General features: G+C 56.4%; 2 protein-coding genes across 2 annotated transcripts; both read left to right on the top strand.

The window, feature by feature from the left end:
- Nucleotides 1-943: 943 nt before the first annotated feature.
- PRR14 (proline rich 14) lies at nt 944-5771 on the top strand. Its single transcript, XM_068968151.1, has 12 exons — nt 944-1027; nt 1791-1863; nt 1988-2156; nt 2724-2845; nt 2917-3106; nt 3392-3435; nt 3637-3746; nt 4047-4635; nt 4792-4861; nt 4945-5036; nt 5296-5367; nt 5458-5771. Exons 2-12 carry the CDS (start codon nt 1841-1843, stop codon nt 5738-5740), a joined length of 1764 nt encoding a protein of 587 aa, XP_068824252.1. The 5' UTR covers nt 944-1027; nt 1791-1840; the 3' UTR covers nt 5741-5771.
- A 2612-nt stretch (nt 5772-8383) lies between these two features.
- FBRS (fibrosin) lies at nt 8384-19102 on the top strand. The gene is made up of 18 exons (XM_068967773.1): nt 8384-8839; nt 9131-9310; nt 10049-10084; nt 10203-10232; nt 11295-11343; nt 11435-11735; nt 13099-13400; nt 13606-13811; nt 13925-13969; nt 14188-14283; nt 14519-14587; nt 15368-15397; nt 15772-15843; nt 16154-16274; nt 16371-16451; nt 17304-17387; nt 17529-17736; nt 17831-19102. Exons 1-18 carry the CDS (start codon nt 8384-8386, stop codon nt 18405-18407), a joined length of 2943 nt encoding a protein of 980 aa, XP_068823874.1. The 3' UTR covers nt 18408-19102.
- Nucleotides 19103-20457: the final 1355 nt, after the last annotated feature.

Below are 20457 nucleotides of genomic sequence, written 5' to 3'. Positions count from 1 at the left end.
TCCCATAGAAGAGAATTATATTGCGCCGAGTAGGTCACTCTTCATCTTCATTCAGACCCGATTTTAGGCTTTAGTCTTTTTTGTTGTATCAGGAAAAATAAGTACTAGTTTGTACCAGCGAATCCTGGGCACCTAGAACTAGTGAAGGCATGGGCTTTGGTAAAGCAGTGAGGGCGCGTTCACAGTCCAGAAGCCAGTACAAGCCCCCACGTTACCTACCCCCAACAGCAGGCTCCTGGTTTAAAAGTTTCACGAAGCAGCCTCTCTAAGCAGCAGGATCCCTGATCCCTTACTGCTCAGGATTATTTACACACCCCATCAGCCAGGCTCCTCTTCAGAGTGCTCGTGGGAACCCGTCCTCTATAGAAACCTCCTCTCCTGCAGGAAGAGGTACACAACAGTCGGGTGAAGTGAACGCCCAAGCCTCCTCCTCACTTTGACTCAGCCCAGTCTCTCCGGTACACCGTGCGAGCAAAGAAGCCTGAGTCGGCACCAGCGCTAATCTCTGGCCCCGACCACCCCCTGCCAAACTTTTCCCTCGCAACCTGGTTACGCGATTCAGGAACCTAGACTAGAACTGGAAACCGACTCAATGGGGCCTCTCTAGGAAACTTTCACAAATCGTTAGCACTCAGTTCACGTTTATTGGTCTAAGAATGAAAGAACCGGAAGATGCCCTTAAAAAACGTGGCGGTAGCCTAGCTTCACCAGAGTTGCCTCAGTAGCTCTAGAAACTTGCCCTAGACTTCGGCCACCCATCGGCCAGAAAAGACGATCGAGCACAGCACAATCTGCCCTCAACTATAATGGCGGCACTCCCCAATTGGCTTCTTACCCTTAGGCATGATGGCCGCCAGGCGGCTTCACTTAGTTTCTCACCACCCCGGAAGACCAGGACCGGCGATTGGGCGGTGCCCAAAGGCTCCGAGAAGAAGGCCCTCGGCGGTTGGGCAGTGCTGGCCAAGGCTAGTTTTAAAGGAGCCGGAGGTGGGAGCCGTCGAAGACCCGGGATCCACGGGAGGCGGCGGTGAGCGGCGCGCGGGGGAGGGCACCGAGCGGCTGGAGAGAGGGCAGGCGGAGGGAGGGAAAGAAACTTTTGGACCATCTGGTCCCGGGCTGGGGAGAGCGCTGGGCGGGGATCAGGGGAGGGCGGAGGGAGGGGGTCTGTGGGCGGGACCTCCCGGGATTGGAGTGAAGGGGGTATCTGCTTGACAGTGGATCCCCGGGGATCCGGACTGAGTTCGTGATGCTCAAGCTCGGGCCGTCTCTCTTTGAGTGTAGCTTTGCGAAGCCGAAGCTCACAGGGAGAGGAGGATACTCGCGCGGCGTCTGTTTGGAGGAACCGCGCTGGAGCATTGTGTTCGCGGGGATCCAGTCTAGGGGATCAGGTGGGAGGGAGGGCCGCCGGTGTGTGCGAGTATTGCTTCAGAGTGCTCGGCCACTCCCCGTGGAGAGATCCGGCGGAAACTGAGCCTCCGAGGACTGGGATCCCAGCTGATCCCGGGGATCTCAGGGCGGAATCTGCAGGGACAAAGGCCCCAGGAAGCTCGGGCCGTGGGAGAACTGGGACCGCTGCAACCCAGATTCTCGCGGCTCAGGCAGGGCGATCGCCGATCGCCGCGGCGGCAGAGGGGAGATACCCGTTCCCGGTAGCCAGGCGAGGGCGCCCTTACGCGCCCCAGGGCTCCGAACCGTGGGCTACCGGGAGCCGCGGGCGGACCATGAAGGGTGGAGCCCCACGGGAGGGGCTGGCCCTCACTCCCCGCTCCCCCGCTCCCCCCCTACCCCAGGCTGGAACCTGGGATCCCCCAGGGACTCCCCGGAGCCGCCGCTTCCCCCCATGGACTTGCCCGGGGACTCCAGGTGAGAGCGCACCCCGCCCGCCTGTCTTGAGCCCGGGAAACGGGGAGCCTGGTGGCCGTACCGGGGAAACCACAGGGCCAACAACAGGCTCAGGCGATCGTCTTCTGCTTTTCTCATCCTTCAGCACGCCTGGCCGGCAGCGTCTGTGCCGCCAACCCCTTGCTGGAGCATTATGGGGAGCCAAGAGCCCCAAACGGCCGAAACTGCAGCCTCTCGGGGCCCCTTCGCCCTTGGAAAAAGCCTCTCGGCGGGTCCTGGCCGTGGTCCTGGAAGATGTCATGGCTGCCCGCATGGTGAGCCTCTTGAACTGAGAGGCCCCCTTCTTCATCAGGTCCCCTCAGTAGCAAAGTCAAACTGGGTCAAGTGAGGATCACTGAGGTCCAGACACCTCATTCTCACACTCATCAGTCAGTCTCCCTAATATTTTTTTTTTTTTTTGCTTGACTTTCACTTACTCCAACCTGGAATTGGGCAGGATCTCTGGTGCCAAAACCACATCCCCACAATTCTTAAGTGTGAGAAACTCCCCTGCTTTCTTCCCAGCCCAATTTCTAGGCAATCCTTGGGCTGAGGTCTTTGGCTCCACTGCACAGATTAGAAAAACTGAGGCCCCAACTAGGGCAATGACTCACTTCAGGTCACCCTGTCCTTTTCATTTATGCAAATAGCCTGGGTAACATTACCCAGGCCCCATATCAAACAGCTCGGGCCATAACTGACCTCTTCTTTGGGGATTGCAAATGAATTCTAGCCACTATTTCTGTCATCTTGATGACACAGGGCACTGTTAGGCATGGGGAGGCCCCGTTTCATCCAGCCTCATTCCATCACCTTCCTCTTGACATCTCCTCCTCTCTGAGGTCCCCCTGGCACCCCAAGAAGAGAGTTCCGCCCCACGACACCACAGCAACCGTCGGGATTCTGTTCGCAGCCAGCTGCCTGCCTTGCCACCCCGGCAGGCCACGTGGTCCCCACAAGCCAGGTGAGCATGGCAGAATTGGGAGGAGCTGGGAACACAGCTGAGCCCCACTGATCTTCCTGTTCCCTCTCTAGGCCTCCCGACCCACTGCACCTATGTCGAGAGCCCTTGAGCCGTGTCCGTCGGCCCCCTTCCACCCCAAGGCGGCAATCAAGGACAACACCTGGCCCAGAGGAGGGCCCTTCACAAAAGGTGGACCAGGTGCACCAGCCCACCCTGGTGGTGATGCTACAGGACATTGCCAGCTCCAGACCCCGAGCTGAGGTATGGGAACTCCAGGGAATGATGTCAGGGGTTTGGCTGGGCACAGCCATGTCACTGGGCATAGAAGAAAGTTGTGGGAGGACTGTGTCTGGGGTGGATTTTGCTCAGAGCGAGGAGGATAGCATTTTAGATTGGAAGACACTGCCTGAGCAAAGACCTATATGAAAAAGTCTTTAGTGTGAACCCAGGTAGGCATCTGGAGACTGACAGAGTGGGGATAGGGGAGCTATGGAGGCCACAGGGGGCTTCCCTGCCTCCCCATGAACACCCCCTGTTTATATCCAGGGCTTTGCTGATGAGGCTCCCAACTTCATCGTCCCAGCGAGAAGGTGAGAGGGTTGGGAAGGGATTATGAAGACGTGTAGGTGGCAGCTCTTATCCAGGCAGCCAAAGCTAGGGGCATCAGACTTTACATGTCCAGTGCTTCCCTGTAGCACCTTCAGAAGCATTAAGGGACAGGGGAGGTCCTGGCTTAGGTGGGATCTGAATCTGAAAGGTTCCTCTGCCTTTAACTTGCCCCTTCACCCCAGAGCTGAGCCCAAGGTGATGGTTCACCAGCCAAAGCCTCCGTCCAGGGACCTGCCAGCCCCATCCCATCCATCTGCCCTGTCTGCAAACCCTCTGGCGAGCCCACCACCAGGTAAGGACTCAGATGGATGAGAAGGAAGGTTCTGGAAAATTCTAGCTGAGCTTAGAAGTGTCAGGTGCAGAGGTGGGGATGGGGCTTAACCCCTTCTCAGGGCGGAGCTTGGTGTGTGAAGATGGAGTTTAGAGTTCAGAGACTGAAGCTTAACTTCTGAATTTAAGGCTTGGTATTTTAGGGCTGGGCTTATTCCTCAGTGGGCAAAGGTTAGTGTTTGGGGGAGGGACTAAGACTCCTGAAGTGGGGCTTAGACACCTGCAGCTAAGGAATATGCACCTGACCCTCTCCTTTCCTCAGCCCCAGATCCTGTTCTGGAGCCCCCATCGACCCCACCGCCGTCCAGCCTTTTACGCCCCCGCCTCAGTCCCTGGGGCTTGGCCCCCCTCTTCCATTCCGTCCGCTCCAAGCTGGAGAGCTTTGCTGACATCTTCCTCACACCCAACAAAGCCCCGCGACCCCCACCCCCATCACCCCCCATGAAGTTGGAGTTGAAGATTGCCATCTCAGAGGCTGGGCAGTCCGGGGCTTCTGAGGGCACTGTGGCAATCAGTCCCCGGCCCCCTATCCGCCAATGGCGGACCCAAGACCAGAACCCCCCAGCATCTCTCACTAAGCCCTCTCTGGGCCGAAGCCACTCCTGCCCTGACCTGGGGCCTCCTGGCCCAGATCCCTGCAGCTGGCCCCCTGTTCCGGCCCCCTCAAGCCGGCCTCGGCCTCGGCGGCACACAGTGGGTGGTGGAGAGATGGCCAAAGCCCCACCACCCCCTCGGCCCTGTCTCCGGAAAGAGGTCTTCCCTCTTGGAGGAGTGGGAGGCTCTCCTCCCCTCGTCACATCTTGCTCGTCTACTGCATCCACCTCTTCCTTCTCTGAACCTGCAGAACCCAGGTAGTGCTCTTGATAAACCCTCCTTAAAGCTCTGGCCACAGGAGGGGGCACAGCCTCCTACCCTAGTATCCAGTGGGCAGGAGAGGGGGAGGCAGCTGGGAATGAGCTTAGCAGCTGCCAAGGCTCAATGGCTCTGAGCCTTGACCTTCTCTACAGGTTGAGCTCAACCAAGAGAAAGGAGCCAAGGGCCCCAGAAGACCAGGTGCTTTCAGACTCTGAGACCAAGGTAGGGGTACAGGTGAACGGGGAGGAGACAAGCGGGAGCCTGAGTCCACGCTGCACTTTTTACCCTCTGCCCCATCTCTGCAGACCATTGGGAAAGTCTCTCGATTCAGAATACGCAGGACACCGGCCCGTTCTCAAATAAACCTCACACCCATGGGGCTGCCTCGGCCAGTCAGGTGAGAAGCTTGTCATGCATGGATCTGAAGCAGGTGTAGGCTCAGGTCCCCTGAGTGTGGCTCCCCTTCCTCTCGGTCAAGCTTGGAGGAGTTCGTTTGTTCTGGATGTGGTTTGCATGTAGAACCATCTGTCTGCCTCAGGCAGCACTCCCGGCTCCTGGCAGATCCTAGAAACTGAAATATAGACCAGGCCTTACTTATCCCTTCTCTAGGCCCACTGGCCCCAGGTTTCTCAGTGACCTCTGCTCTTGGCTCGTAGGTTGAACAAGAAAGAGTTCAGCTTGGAAGAAATTTACACCAACAAGAATTACCAGTCACCCACAACCAGGAGGTGAGAAACTTTGAAGGCTTAGGGGTGACAGAGGGAAAACTGGAATCAGGGGGCATGCTGGTAACCTGGACTCCTCCCTGCCTGGTTCAGGACCTTTGAGACCATCTTTGAGGAACCCCGGGAGCGCAATGGGACTCTGATTTTCACCAGCTCAAGGAAGCTCCGGCGGACTGTAGAATTTCGGGACAGCAGTCTTCCTCGATCCCGGCGGCCATCTCGAGGGGCCCGGGCTGCAGCTGGCAGGACCCTTCCTCCCAATCTGGGCCCCAGCCCAGATGTAGAACCCCTGCTGCAGCAGCGACTCCAGGAGCTGGATGCCTCACTCCTGGAGGAGGAGGAGGAAGGGGATCAAGATCGGCCCCCTCGGACTTAGAAGCTCCATTTGTTTGTCTGTCCATGCATCCTGAGGGGGCGGGGGGGAAGTCTCTGAGGCAGTTATAATTTTTTCTCTATATTTCTAGTAAAGTTTTCGATATGTTTCTGATTCTTCTGTATGTCGCTAGTGGAGTTTGAGATTCACTGCCAGTCCTGGCTGATGTTTCTACTTTGGCCTGTAAAACTGGGAAATGAGGGTGGTACCAGGAAAGACCATGAAGTGGGATATAGGGAACGGGGTAGAGGAATGGTCATTGGCGATACCTTCTTGGGTTGAGAATTTTCCTATGCAGAGGGATACTTCTGAATCTGCTCCAGAAGATACTGTGATACTGGACCCTGGTCAGGGACTGAGGGAATGCCCTGGTGGTCTAGGGGTTAGCATTCCATGTTTCCACTGCAGGGGCTGCAGGTTCCATTCCTGGTTGGAGGACTAAGAGCCTGCACACTGTGTGGCACAGCAAAAAAAAAAAAAAGGAAGAGGCTGAAAGTCCTAGAGTGGACTAAAGCCCTGTTCTAGATAGCCCTGAGTTCCTTCTAACACACAGGCCAAGAATCTGTTGTTGGATTCAAGAACTAATAATAATTAGCTATAAGTAAGCACCTACAACAATCTGTCACAGGTACTTGACCTACAAATAGCCCTATGAGAATTACATCCATTTTATCCACGAGAAAGCAAACTGTCAGTGTAATGTCCACATTAAAAAGGAAACCCAGGCAACCGGAGAACACAAGTGCCACACTACAACTTCATAACTTAAAGGTAGAATAGTGGCCAGGAGCATAGACTGGAGCTAAGCCTCCTGAGTAAATCCTGCTTAGGAAACTGAAAGTGTATCAATTCCTCTCTCCTGTAAAATGGGGCTGATGGTAGTACCTTCCGAAGAGACTTCTGTCAAATGAGTTCATATGTGAGAAAGTGTCCGGCACATAATGCAAACTTTTTCTTGTTAGCACGCAGACCTCAGGCCAGCACTCCTCCTGCACCGAGCAGTAACTGGACGCGAAAGCTTCCTTTACGCTCGACTGGCGCTCTCAAGCCGCGTGCTCTAACCACCCGGCACGGCGGAGGATCCCGCTGAGCTGCCAGCGTGATGGTTGTAGCATCACGCGCGTGCGCGAGGAGCCAGACAGCCTGTGGAGTAAGCCAAGTGGCAGAAAGGGAGAGAACACATAACTGGCAGTGGACAGTGTCCTTCCGCGGCCGCGCGCCACCCAGCGGCCAACTGTCCCCAACGACTCGCACTCTAGATCCAGATCCTCGGCTAGACGCCGTCAGGAGACTAGCCAATAAACGAAGAGCAGGAAGAGGCGGGATCATCTGGAGGACCGCCCCAAGCACCTACTTCTAACCAGTTGAGTCACAAGACTTGATGAGGGGCGGAGCTAATCTGACGTATACCAAATCCAAGATTTGAGGGCGGTTACATATTACTCCCTCCCTCCCGCGTTTGACTCCGCCCCTTCGACTTGACGTACACGTCTCAGCCTATCAACGGCTAAGCCTGCAGAGGGGTGAGGGGAAGGGGGCGGAAAGTGGGAGGAGACAGAGAGAGGAAGGAGGCGTAGGCTGAGGAGGAAGAGGGAGGAGGGGTAGGGAAGTCCTGGCGGAGAAGAGGCCCAAGACTCCAAAGGAGACGACAGGAGGGTGAGCTGGAGCTCCCCAGCTGCTCAGCAGCTGTTCCGGATTCTTTAAGGAGAACGTCAGACAGAGACGGAGGAAAGAAGGAAGAGACTTTTATGTCGGCAGACAGACAAGCTCTACCCGTCACCGTTGCCTCACATCCGGGGCTTTGGAGGGCTGGCCCCCTCGGCCCCGCCCCCCACCTCGCGCCTTTCATGGCGACCGGAGGCGGAGGCTGGAAGAGCTGGGCCTGGAAGAGGCCCCTTTAAATCTCCTTAAAGGGGTGGCCACCGATCTCGGCGGACTACAACGCCAGCCTTTAAAGGGGAAGCCGCCGAACAGACGCTGACAAATTGAGAACTGTGCTGTTGGGAGAATTGGAGCGAGCAGGGGATTCTCATCGCCACTTCTCAAAGCTAGAAGTCCTTTAAATTCAACTTAAAGGGGAAGTGGCCGTTTTTGGAGGACTAGAAACTAACTCCCGAGCCCTTAAAGGGGCGGCCTGCTGTTTGGAGAACCCGGGACTCCTTAAAGGGGTGGCCTCTTTTAGCCGGAGGACTTGAGGCACTTTTAAAGGGGAGGTCGACGTTTCGGGGCGAGCTCTCGGCCCCTTTTAAAGGGGTGGCCCTTCCTCTTCCTCGGGGAGACTTGTCTCGACCCCTGGTAGGGGGCGGCCACCGAACTAGGCCGGTCGGACACCGTCGGGTCGTCTTAAAGGAGTCAGGGACTGGACAACTTGAGGCCTTGCCTTAAAGGGAAGGCCGCCCCGTTTTCGCTGTCTCGGCCCCGCCGGCCCCACAGGGGGGGCTCTCGGGCTTGTCGCCCCGGGGGCGGCGCCGGCTCCCTGGGCCTTGGCCTTGGGGCACGCTCGGGGCGAGCAGATCCTGCTTTAAAGGGAAAGCCGTGGCCCTCTCGTCCCTGTGCAGCCGCCAGCGCCGCGCCTGCGACCCCGGGCCTGCGGACAGGCCGCTCCGGGGCCCGCCGCCTCCGGATGCGGCGGTGAGGGCGGTCGCCATGGAGACGGCAGCGGCCGCGGCTCCTGGCCCGGGCTGGGCCGCTGAGGGGGAGCGGCGGCGGCGGCGCTGCTCGCGCCGAGACCGAGACCGGGAGCAGCGGCGCCGCCGAGGTCCCGGCGGCGACGCGCCCCGGGCCCTGTTGGTCGCCCCGCGCGGCTCCTCGTCCTCGTCGTCGCCGCCGCCGCCGGCCAGGCCGTGGTCGTCAGCTTCGTCTGGAGAGCGGCCCGGAGGCCCGAGACGGCGGCGGCCGCGTCCCAGGCCTCGGCCCCCGCGACCCCGAGCTCGGAAGCGGCCTGCTGGCTCGGGCAGCCGCGGGGAGGAAGAGGAGGAGGAGGAGGAGGGGGGCGCAGACGATGGGGAGGCTGAGGAAGAGCCTGAGGAGGAGGAGGAAGAGGAGGAGGACTTGATCGATGGTTTCGCCATCGCCAGCTTCGCCAGCCTCGAGGCCTTGCAGGTGAGGCCTGTTGGGGCCGGGGACCTTTGGGGGGCTTCAGAGGGCCAGAGAGAAGGGTACGGTGTCTGGAGTGGGTGGAGTTGAGGGGGGAATGCTGGCACCCCAAACCAGAGCAACCGGCTCCTCTGGCCAGGCCTCTGCCCCACCCTGGGGTGGGAGGAGGTAGAGCTAGTCTCCAGGGACCAACCAGGTTACCGGGCCGAGAGCCACTTTGGTAGCTTGGTCACCCCAGAGAGGTGGGGAGCTTTCCTTTCTCCACCATGTACTTTAGTCCCACCTCCTCCTCCACAGAAGGATGCGTCTCTTCAGCCCCCAGAGCGACTGGAGCATCGGCTGAAGCATTCTGGGAAACGGAAGAGGGGTGGCTCCAGTGGGGCAACTGGGGAACCAGGGGACAGCTCTGATCGAGAGCCTGGCCGGCCCTCTGGGGATCGGGCCCGAAAATGGCCCAATAAGAGGAGAAGGAAAGAGGTGAGCTTGTCCTAGATCCCTGTCCTTTGAAACTCTGAGCCGAATGTTCTTCATATGGACACATTTTCCGTCAGTAGTGCTGCTACCCATGGTGAAGTGACCCCAGTCTCTAAGGGCAAAGAGAAAGGCAGAGCATATTTGAGTTCCCACTGCCCCGTCCCGGACTGATAAAGACATGTTCACAGTCAGACTTGCCCGCTTTTGGCTGATACTGGGTCTGCCTCGAACATACTGATAATTCAGAGATGTATCAAAAGGATGTTGTTGAATTGTAAATTAGATGTGGTGGCCTCTGCACTCCTTTTCAAATCAGTGTCAGTCTAGTAGGAAAGAAATAATCTTTGAGCAAACACCTAGACCAAAACTTGAGAGGCACCAGAAGGTAGAGATCTGGGAGAGATGCTGCAGAAACCCACATGAGGAAGCCACTCATTCTGCCTGGGGGATGGGAGGAGGGTTGTGGTTAGGGAAAGCCCCCTGGGATGTCTTAGTCAGGCCTTGAAGGATAGTCATAAGTTTGCTGAGAAGAGAAATAGGGCTAAGTTGTTTTGGGCAAAAGCGCAGAGATGTGAGAATCTGGTAGATTTGAAAAGCTGCCAGAGCATTGGGAACTGGGTGGGGAGTAGAAGACTGAGAATAGGTCGTGAGGGGCCTTCAGTGCCTTGCCAGGGAGCTTAGACTTTATCCAAAGGCCTCGCCAGCCAGCCTCCCTTACCTCTGGACTCTGGTCTTTCTCAGGCCTCCTCCCGTCATTCTCTGGAAGCTGGATACATAGTAAGTGCTCTCCACCTGTACGGGCCCCTCCCTGTTCATTCCCTGTCTGAAACACCCCTTGACCTTGGGCCCCCCTTCTCTTCCCTGTTGTGACACCCCTGTCTTTCCTTCTCCCCAGTGTGATGCAGAAAGTGATCTGGACGAGAGGGTGAGTGGGGCTAGAGCTTGTTGGGTGGGCAGTATTACAGCTCATGAACTGTGCCTTAAAGGTCTCCTTGTACAGCAGACAGAGCCTTCCCTTAAGTGGGGAAAGTGGGTTAAGTTGAGCCAGAAATAGATGTTTGGGGAGGATGCGTGGGGCAAGTGGGCAGGTTGGGGGGTGGGGGGGATTGAGAAAGTAAATGACAAGTTTTATTTGGTAATGGGAGCCAACTGACCAAAGAGTCAAAGGCCTATGCCTTCCTGTGCTATACTTTCCAAAGCGCTTGGAGATACCAGTGGTTCTCCACAGAAACCCAGGGTGGCTCTGGAACCCAGTTGGTTTTTCCTGCTGGTTATTAGTCTGCTCCTGTAGATTAGAGTGTGTAGACAATAGTCGTGGCAGTGAGGACACTGAACTATTGTACACAATGTAAGAACATATGCTATGAAGGTGCGTTTCACTTTGTTTTTAGGGCTGATGTGCTAGCTTTGAAAGTGTGTTCTAGCAGTTGATGCTCTTTTGTCACTAACTAAATGTGTGTTCCCTGATGTGTGTCTGGCTGTGGTTTAAAAAGTTGACTGGACAGGGACTTCTGTAGTGAAGCAAATAGTCCTTGTCCATCTGATCAGGGCACTAGTGGGAGACAGGGAGCCTATTGTCAAGAAAACCTGAATCTGAGTTTTTATGAAGAATCTCTAGATTTCTAAGTATTTGCAGTTAGTTTAAAACTTTTGGTGACATTTATGGACCAAATAGATCTATAGGTAGACAGTCTGTGCCAGCAGTTAGTGATATCTGACATTTTTGCCTTGATTTGTCTGTTTCTCTGTTACTTCTGTACTGCCTCAATTCAGTCTTCCTGGCCTATCAGATGCTCAGGCTTAGTTGCTGTACTCTTTTCCCCGAGCATTGGGCCTCCTAGAGCCCCCAATCTTCAGTGGATTTCAGCTAAGCTGATGGAATAGACTTGTCACCACTACCAGTGCCTAGCCAACTGCAGAGGCTGTTGGCCTTCCTGGGTGAAGGCCTGACCTGACCAGAACCTGTGTCCCTATCCTTCTTCCTCAGGTCTCCGATGATGACCTCGACCCGTCCTTTACTGTCTCAACCAGCAAAGGTTGGTCCCAAGGGCTGGGGCTGGAGACAAGGGAGGGAAATTGGGTAAGCATGGTCCTTAACTGAGTATGTCTGCCGTCCTGCCCTCACAGCCTCGGGCCCCCACGGCGCCTTCAATGGGAACTGTGAAGCAAAACTCTCCGTAGTCCCTAAAGTGTCGGGCCTGGAGCGGAGCCAGGAACAGCCCCCAGGGCCCGACCCGCTGCTAGTGCCTTTCCCCCCGAAGGAACCACCGCCTCCACCGGCCCCTCGGCCTCCTGTCTCACCCCCTGCACCCCTGCCGGCCACCCCCAGTCTGCCACCCCCACCCCAGCCCCAGCTGCAGCTTCGGGTTTCGCCTTTTGGCCTCCGCACTTCCCCCTATGGCAGCAGCCTGGACCTCAGCACTGGCAGGTGAGTGATTGGGAGGTCTGGCCAGGTCTGGAAAGACCTGGTCATTTTGGTGCCAACCCCTGCATTCTGTGTCTGGGGACATGGGTTGGTTCCTGTGGGATATCACTTGAAAAGGGATTTGGGGGCTAAAAAGTTTGAGAGATACTGTGGGACAAATTTAAAGAGATTACTACAGGACTTCTCAAAACCCTTTATACCTTGACTTGCAGAGGAATCCAGTTTATGCCGTTTCCCAATTTTATTTCCCAAGGTTTTTTTTTTTTTGTAAGGCACATCTCTTAGGAATAGTGTTGTTTGGAACATACTTTGGGAAATGCTGACATGATGACTAATAGTGCTGACTTTGGTGTTATTCAGACCTGGATTCAAATTCTTACTCTGCCACTTAATGGCTGTGTGATTTTTGACAAGTCACTTAACCTCTCTGAGCCTCAATTTTTTCTTTCTGTAAAATGAAATAATAATAGTACCTTCATTGTAAAGCTGTCGGGAGGATTAATTTTGAGTTAATGCAGTGTTTCCCAAAGTGTGTACACACTTTTGTTAGTGGTGTGTGAGAGAATTTTAGATGGTACATGAGTAAAATTTTTTCAGTTTTGATGTGTTTTTAAAAAAAATACAAGTAGTACCTCAGCCCCTTAATTTTACACATTGCTGTTTTGTGAGGCCAAGTGGAAAAAAAACTGAGTTAAGTTTAAAGAAGTAAAAGGTACAAGGGGTCCCAGGGATGCGGCAGCAGTTGGGAAGGTGATGTGAAATGTTGGAGACTTGGATTAGCATATAAAGCAGATGACAGCACTTGGCATACAGTAAGTGCTCACGAAAGGATAAGAATTAATGACACTGCAACGATTGATGCAATTTTTGTTGTTATTGTTATCATCATTATCATTTTTTCCCTTACTGAGAAAACTAAGGCTCAGAGAGAGGCAGTGACTTGCTCAAGGTCACCCAGGGTGTTAATGGTAAGATGGGCCTCGAATTCAGGCCTCCTGACTCCTACACCAGGCCAGCGCAGTGCTGCTTCCACTGTCTTCGGGTGGGAACCCAGGTGGCCTGTTGTAATTAAGCGTCAAAATGAATGATATGTTTTGTGCTGTGATTGAGTCAGAAAAGGGAAAGACCAGAGGCATCAGAAGCAGCTGTGCAGAAGAAGAGACAGGAGGAGGGGGATTGTTGGGTGTGGGAGGTACCTCCGTCTGAGGATGGGTTCCCTGGGTGGGGGGTAGGGGTCCTGGGGGCCGGGTTCTACCACCTTCCATGTTGGAGAACCAGGGTCAAGGTATCTCCCAGGCTTCTGACCCCCTCCCGTCAGAGCTGGCACCTCCCAGCCCCTCACTCATCTCCCCACTTCTCTCCCCAGCTCTTCACGGCCGCCCCCCAAGGCCCCGGCCCCTCCCGTGGCTCAACCTCCCCCCTCATCATCCTCTTCGTCCTCTTCCTCCTCATCTGCCTCCTCCTCGTCCGCGCAGCTCACCCACCGGCCCCCGACGCCCTCACTGCCCCTGCCTTTATCCACCCACAGCTTCCCCCCTCCTGGGCTTCGGCCCCCCCCACCACCCCACCACCCCTCCTTGTTCTCCCCTGGCCCCACCCTGCCCCCACCCCCACCCCTGCTGCAGGTGCCAGGGCACCCTGGGGCCTCAGCCGCTAACGCCCTTTCTGGTGAGTTTGGGATCCTGGCCGGGGGGCGGGGGGCCATGGCCCCGGGCTTGGGCCCATTTGACTTCGGGGCTTCTGGACCTTAGCAGGCAGCAGGGCTTGAGGAGGGAGTGGCCCACGGCCAGAAGGGAAGGCCAGTCACCCGGGCCCAAGGAGGCTGCCATGGTGGCTACAGATGTTAAAGCCTTCTCCCCCTCCCCTCCCACAGAGCAGGACCTGATCGGCCAGGACCTGAACTCTCGCTACCTGAATGCCCAGGGTGGCCCCGAGGTGGTGGGGGCAGGGGGCTCGGCCCGGCCCCTGGCCTTCCAGTTCCACCAGCACAACCACCAGCACCAGCACACCCACCAGCACACCCACCAGCACTTCACCCCTTACCCCCCGGGCCTGCTGCCACCCCACGGCCCCCACATGGTGAGCTCATTGGGCCAGTGATGAGACTCAGAGACCTGGGGGGGAGGGTGTGGCTTCCAGGGGAAAGCCCTGGGTTCCTGGCTGGCAGCTTACTCTTCCCTTCTCTTCCCTAGTTTGAGAAATATCCAGGAAAGATGGAAGGCCTTTTCCGGCATAATGTGAGTGTGTGTGTGTGGTGCGTGGGCATGGATATATCAGTGCGTGTGGCCCTGACTGGGGGGGTCCAGTCTTCAGCTTCCAAAGCAAGAGCCTTGAGCCTGGGAGAGCTCCCTGGGGGAGGGTGGGGGGTCTAGGGTGGAGGCCAGTGGACCGATGAGCAGACCAGCCCTGGACTGCACCTCCACCCCCAGTTGGACTAGTCCCCTTCTCTCCACAGCCGTATACGGCCTTCCCTCCCGCAGTGCCCGGCCTCCCTCCGGGCCTCCCGCCGGCTGTCTCCTTTGGCTCCCTGCAGGGGGCCTTCCAGCCCAAGGTGAGCTCCCAACCCAGCACCACCACCACCTCACACTCCTTACAAACCCAGGCACCCCTGGAACCATGTACCTTCTCATTCCCCCGAAGCACGCCCCTCCTCCTGCCCTCACCCTGTGGATCCAGGTTTTTTCAAAGCCGTACTCCCTCCCAGTCCCAGCCCCGAGCTTGATTCTAGCCCCCTTTTATGCCTGGCATCAGCTCCTCTGACTGATCCCTCCACTCCCCTTTCTCAGAGCACGAACCCCGAGCTGCCACCACGACTGGGGCCAGTGCCGAGCGGGCTTCCCCAAAAGGGGACACAGGTGAGGGGGGTCAAGGCAGGTCCTCGGGGAGCTCGAAGATCTGTTGAGGGAGAGCAGTGCTGACTTGAGAGTGACCTCCTGATCCCTCTCTTTAATATGTGATCAGGGGTATCCCTGAGAATCTGAGGAGAGGGAATTTCTGTTGGTGAATGCTTTCTCAGGCATAAGGGATAGGAATTTTGTGAAGTTGCCCCAGAAATAAGATTACTAGGACGGTAGTTTTTATAAGGGTTTTCAGGGTTGTTTTTTTTTTAAGTCACAGCATTCTTTTTTTTCAAATGACATCATACCAGGAAGTTCTGTCCTTAATGAAAAGATAAGCTGCCCCTTTGTGACGAGACATGAGCAATAGCCTTAAAGCCCAGGGCTCTGGGAACATCATGAAAAGCATAGGATATAGTTGCTAAAGAGACTAGACCAGAGGTTTTCTAGCTGCTTTTAACCATTGTAAAGGTATTTTTCTAAAAAAATCTTAAGCAGATCCTCATTATACATGAAACTGTCAATCAGAGAGCTGCTGTTTTCTGAGAAACCTGCTGCCCACTAACCCATTCTACAGCCTTCTAGGCAGGGCACCTCCTTGGGGCCAGGTTCAATAACTTGGTGCTGGAAGGGAGATGCCTGGAGTGGGAGAAACGGGGAAAAGGAAAGGTTTGAGGGCGCCACACAAGGTCTTAGGGAGGTGCTTGGGTGGGCGGGGTACTGGGGACTATGGAGATGAGGTGCCCAGGTCAGTAAATGGGTTTGAACTGCCGCCAATCTCTGCTTTGCCCTTCCCAGATCCCTGACCATTTCCGGCCACCTTTGAGGGTGAGTTTGGTGAGGACCTCAGGCTGCATGAGGCTGGGGGCTGGCGTCAGCGTGTTTGTCTGAGGGGTGGGTCTTGCGTGGGAATAAGCCAGAAGCCCAAGACGTGGAGGCAGCCAGATGGAACAGCAGGAAACAAAAGGCTTGCAAAGGTTCACACATAGCAGGCCGTGGGACCTTGGGCAAGACTGTTTCTCTCTCTGAGCCTCAAAAGTTTCCTAGGCTGTGAAATGAACCTAGTCCTAACCTCTCACTTGTGGGAGTTGACAAGTGGGGATGTTGTATGGCGATGCTGGGCCCAGGGCCAGGTCTGGAGTGGGTGATGAGTGAACGTTCTTTCCTTCCCTTTCCCTTTGGTCATCCTTCTGGGGCGGCAGAAACCAGGGAAGTGGTGTGCCATGCACGTGCGTGTGGCTTACATGATCCTGAGACACCAGGAAAAGATGAAGGTACTGGGGCCGGAGGGCTGGGGAGAGCGGGCCTGCCTGAGCTCTGGGTGTCTACCTTCAGTGGAGCTTGGCAGAATCTTGGCCAGAAACGTCCTCTCCTATCCCTGGTCACTGCCTGAGCAATTCCACAGTCAGTACTAGGTTCTCTAGCTAACTGGGGGGTGGTCAGAGAAGGTTTGGAGAGAGGCTGAGGCCCACCCTAGCCCTCCCTTGGCACCAGCCAGCTCTCGGAGGGGGCCTCAGGGTGGAAAAGCAAGAGCAGGACCACACCTGCCTCCCCACTCACTGCCCCTTTCCCTGTCCCATGCAGGGCGACTCCCACAAGCTTGACTTTCGGAACGACCTCCTGCCCTGCCTTCCGGGGCCCTATGGGGCCCTGCCCCCTGGGCAGGAGCTCTCCCACCCGGCCGCCTCCCTCTTCACTGCGACTGGTGAGTCTGGCCAGCCCTCTCTGGGCCTGAGGGTGCCCACCTGTAGCCCGAGGCCCACCTTGCACACACTCAGCCTCATCCGCCTCTCTGCCCCAGGTGCCGTCCATGCTGCAGCCAACCCTTTCACGGCAGCTCCCGGGGCCCACGGACCCTTTCTGAGTCCCAGCACCCACATTGGTAAGAGCCAGGGGCATGTTGGGGCAACCCAGGCCTTGACCCTGACTTCTTGGAGGTGTTAAGCGGGAGATTGAAATTAAACCTGATAGGCAGCTGGAATGGAGGGTAAACCAGGGTCCGCTTGCTTTGTGACCTCGAGCAAGTTACTCTCCCTGCTTTGAGCCTTGATTTTACAATCTGTAAAATGGGATAACGAAGGGCAGAGTTATCACGAGTCCTCGCCAGCTCACTGTCTGCAATAGCCAGGGGTAGGGGGAAGAGGCATGTAGAGGAAGGCTGTGTAACATGGTCCCTGGCTCCCAGTGGTCTCGGCCAGCTTCTTGGGGAGATTTATCCTAGTTTGGATGAACAAGGAGGAATTGAGCCGGCTGGCCCAGGGAAAGGTGTTCCAGAAGAGGCAATTGTGAGATTTCCCCAGCTGGCAAGTTAGGTGTTCTCACTGGCCATGTGACATACACACAAAGTCAAGGTTCAGTTGCATACAGGTGGGAGGCAGCTAGCAGAGGTTCCTCAGGCGAGTGGCTGGCTCTTGAGCTGGCCTGGGTGGCGGGTATAGGGGAATGTGGGGTAAGAGCCTGACCTTGGAGTCAGAGGCCTGGATTAGGGATACCGCTCGCTGGTTAGATGACCACTGATGGGCAAGTCACTTCGCCTCTCTGAGCCTGTTTGATCTTCCTTAAGTGGGAATGATCCCGCCTCCCTCATGGAACTTATGCCATTAAACAACACATTGCACATTAAACCTCAGTACCTTTCCAGGGCCTGCTTGCTGACCAGCCTCTTTGCCAGTCCATGATGCCTATTCGGAGCCGGCTGCCCAGTGCTCTGACCGTCCCCCCCTTTCTCCCACAGATCCCTTTGGGCGTCCCACAAGCTTCGCCTCCTTGGCTGCCCTCTCCAACGGGGCCTTTGGAGGCCTGGGCAGCCCCACATTCAGTGAGTGCTGGAGGGGATGGGGAGGGGTGGGGTGGGGACTAGGGCAGTGGGTTGCTGTGCTCAGGCAGGGGGCCGGGAGGGTGCCTGAGTGGGCCCTGCCACGCCTGGCTCCCACCATCTTTTGCTCTGTCCTCTGTCTAGACTCCGGCGCCGTCTTTGCCCAGAAAGAAAGTCCAGGGGCCCCACCAGCCTTCGCCTCCCCCCCAGACCCATGGGGCCGCCTGCATCGCAGTCCTCTGGCCTTTCCTGCCTGGGTCCGGCCCCCTGAGGCTGCCCGGACCCCGGGCTCAGACAAGGAGCGGCCGGTAGAGCGGAGGGAGCCCTCTCTCACCAAGGAGGAGAAGGACAGGTGTGGTTTCACGTGCTCCCCACCTGCCCAGCCCTCTGCCTGCCGCCCGCCATCCATCTAAGCTCCTTCATCCTCTCTTTCCTCACCTCCCCAGGGACCTCCCCTTTTCCCGGCCCCAGCTCCGAGTTTCTCCTGCTACTCCCAAGGCCCGGGCTGGCGAGGAAGGGGCCCGGCCCACCAAGGAGTCTGTGCGGGTAAAGGAGGAGCGGAAGGAAGAGGCCGCTGCTGCTGCCGCCGCCGCCGCTGCTGCCGCTGCCGCCGCCGCCGCTGCCACCACCGGGCCCCAAGGCCTTCACCTGCTGTTTGAGAGGCCCCGGCCACCCCCATTTCTGGGCCCTAGTCCTCCAGAGCGCTGTGCTGGCTTCCTAGAGCCAACCTGGTTGGCTGGGCCCCCTCGCCTCGCTAGGCCGCCCCGCTTCTACGAGGCGGGAGAGGAGCTGACTGGACCTGGGGCCGTGGCTGCCGCCCGCCTCTACGGTCTGGAGCCTGCCCATCCCCTACTCTACAGCCGCTTGGCTCCGCCGCCACCACCGACTGCGGCCCCAGGAACCCCTCACCTTCTCAGCAAGACCCCACCAGGAGCCCTTTTGGGGGCACCACCTCCACTTGTGCCCGCCCCCCGGCCTAGTTCCCCTCCTCGGGCCCCTGGCCCAGCCCGGGCTGACAGGTGAGGGAAGGTGAGGGGCAGGGGCATAGCTCCATCCCCCCTTTCTTCTGACAAGGTCCTAGAGCTGAGGTTTTCAAGCCAGGGCTGGAGGGCAGAGGTCATGACCTCACCAGCCACCTCTGAGGTCATGGAATCTGGGAGCAGAAGTCTCAACCCCCATGAGATCACGCATCAGTTGGACCTTGGGGTCACTGGGAGGGCAGAGGTCACAAGCCTCTAGAGAGGTTTGTGTGTGTGTCTGTGAGAGAGAGTGTGTGTGTGTGTGTGTGTGTGTGTACGTACTTGAGAGTGGGGGTCATTTCAGAGGTCACATCTCATGATCTCCTGAGGTGCACCATTGCCCCTTCTGAGGGCCCCTAGGCCCTTGGTCCGCCTCCCCAAGGGCTCACTAAGCCAGAGGCCAAAGTGCCCCCCTCCTCGTCACCTACCACCCAAGTCCTCATGCCCTTTCAGGGCTGGGGGAGGAGGGGCTAAAGGAAGGGGGGTTCCATGTACATATTTATCTCCCCTTCCACATAGCCCCCCAGACCTTTTGTACATTTTTACAGGGGTGCCCCTCCGAATAATCCCCCTTCCTGGTTAATTAAATCCTAAGACTGGTGCTGTGTTCCTAGCCTCTGGCCTCTCTGTGGGGGGAGGGGGAATTAAGAGGGAAGAGCTGGGAGGGGACAGGCAGGAACCCAGGGGTTATTCCTGGGAATACGGGGACCAGCAGGAGGGGGACCAACAGGGGAAAGGACCTGGGTACCTAGGCCAGAAAGAAGGGCAGATGCGTCCTGCTTGACTGACAGCCCGGGTTCCCCCCACCTGCTCCTGTTACCTCTGTGCCCTGCCTCCCCAAAGGTGCAACCTCTAAGCTTCATACTCCACCTCTTAGTGGCTTGGTCCCAACCCCCCACTCTTATTCCAAGTGCCCCCAGGATTCCTGGGCCCTGCTCTCCAGAACCCTGTCCCCCAGAACCCTGCCCCAGGCTGAGGGGGGAGCCAGAGAAGGTCACCATGTACCACACACCAAAGAAGGGGGTCGGCCTGGGGGTGGGCCACATAGGCAGCTTCTTCAGCAGCCTCTTGGCAGCAGCCCCAGCCTTCCCAAAGCAGCAGGTGCCCCCAGGCTGGGGCCCAACCTAGAAGGCAGGGGTCGGTTTAATGAAAACAACGTTGACTTTTTTTCCCCAGTGGGGCTTATTCTGTAACATGATGCGGATATTTATATAAAAACCGAGTGTTACAATGAGGCCCCTTGGCTCCTCTTTGTGTTTGGATCACCTGGCGGGGTATTGGGCTGGGTCCTGGGGTCAGGGAGGGATGAGGACAATACTGCCCGTGTCCTGATGAAGGCTTTACCCTCCTTCCCACCTGGGCAGTCTGTTCTCCGTCTGGAGGGGTTGGATTTGAGTGTTGGGCAATGAAGTTTTTTATACTTTTTGGCCGTGAGGACTACATATTCCAGTTGACCTTGAACACAGGTTTGAGCTGCACAGGTCCACTTATGTGTGGACTTTTGTCAACAAATACCTCTTACAGTACCGCGCGATCAATGGTTGGTTGACTCCACGGATGCGGGACCACTGTCAGGGAGGGCCAACTATAGCACCTGAGCATCTTATCAACACCCAAGCCGCATACCCTTCAGAGGCAAACGCTGTCGATCACTTGGTGTTGGTGTTCACCTGCACATGTATATGGACATGCGTAGTAACTAGTGTTAGATAAGATGTGTAATTTTTTACATTGATTTTTTACGTGGTCATTATAAAACAGTATAAATACACAAATACTTAGTACAAAGAAAAAATGCTTTATAATCCCATTCCTCAGAGATGGCCACTGTTAACTGTTGGGCATATTCCTCCAGTTACTTGGTATGCTTAAAATATTATGAAAAAATGGGATCCTGTGAAATGTACTATTTTACAACTCTCATTTTACAGTTAACATTCTTTGGTATAATCATTTAAAAAGCAAGTGACTACTAAACTAAGCTACAAAAGCTGGCTCTCACCCAAACTACCCAGAATTGACTTGTTCCAAGTGTACCCATCGATCACCTTAGG

This window comes from Capricornis sumatraensis, chromosome 3 (assembly GCF_032405125.1).
Source record: "Capricornis sumatraensis isolate serow.1 chromosome 3, serow.2, whole genome shotgun sequence".
NCBI lineage: Eukaryota > Metazoa > Chordata > Mammalia > Artiodactyla > Bovidae > Capricornis > Capricornis sumatraensis.
Note: the sequence above shows the minus strand (reverse complement) of the source record. Positions and strands in the feature narration are given on the sequence as shown.

What these genes read in the sequence shown, in the direction of transcription:
- PRR14 (XM_068968151.1), top strand. Translation starts at nt 1,841, where the DNA reads ATGGACTTGCCCGGGGACTCCAG. An exon ending in GACTTGCCCGGGGACTCCAG is followed by an intron (nt 1,864 to 1,987) that starts GTGAGAGCGCAC and finishes CTCATCCTTCAG; the next exon opens with CACGCCTGGCCGGCAGCGTC. An exon ending in ACGTGGTCCCCACAAGCCAG is followed by an intron (nt 2,846 to 2,916) that starts GTGAGCATGGCA and finishes TTCCCTCTCTAG; the next exon opens with GCCTCCCGACCCACTGCACC.
- FBRS (XM_068967773.1), top strand. Translation starts at nt 8,384, where the DNA reads ATGGAGACGGCAGCGGCCGCGGCTCCTGGCCCGGGCTGGGCCGCTGAG. An exon ending in CACCCCACGGCCCCCACATG is followed by an intron (nt 13,812 to 13,924) that starts GTGAGCTCATTG and finishes TCTCTTCCCTAG; the next exon opens with TTTGAGAAATATCCAGGAAA. An exon ending in TTCCCCAAAAGGGGACACAG is followed by an intron (nt 14,588 to 15,367) that starts GTGAGGGGGGTC and finishes TGCCCTTCCCAG; the next exon opens with ATCCCTGACCATTTCCGGCC.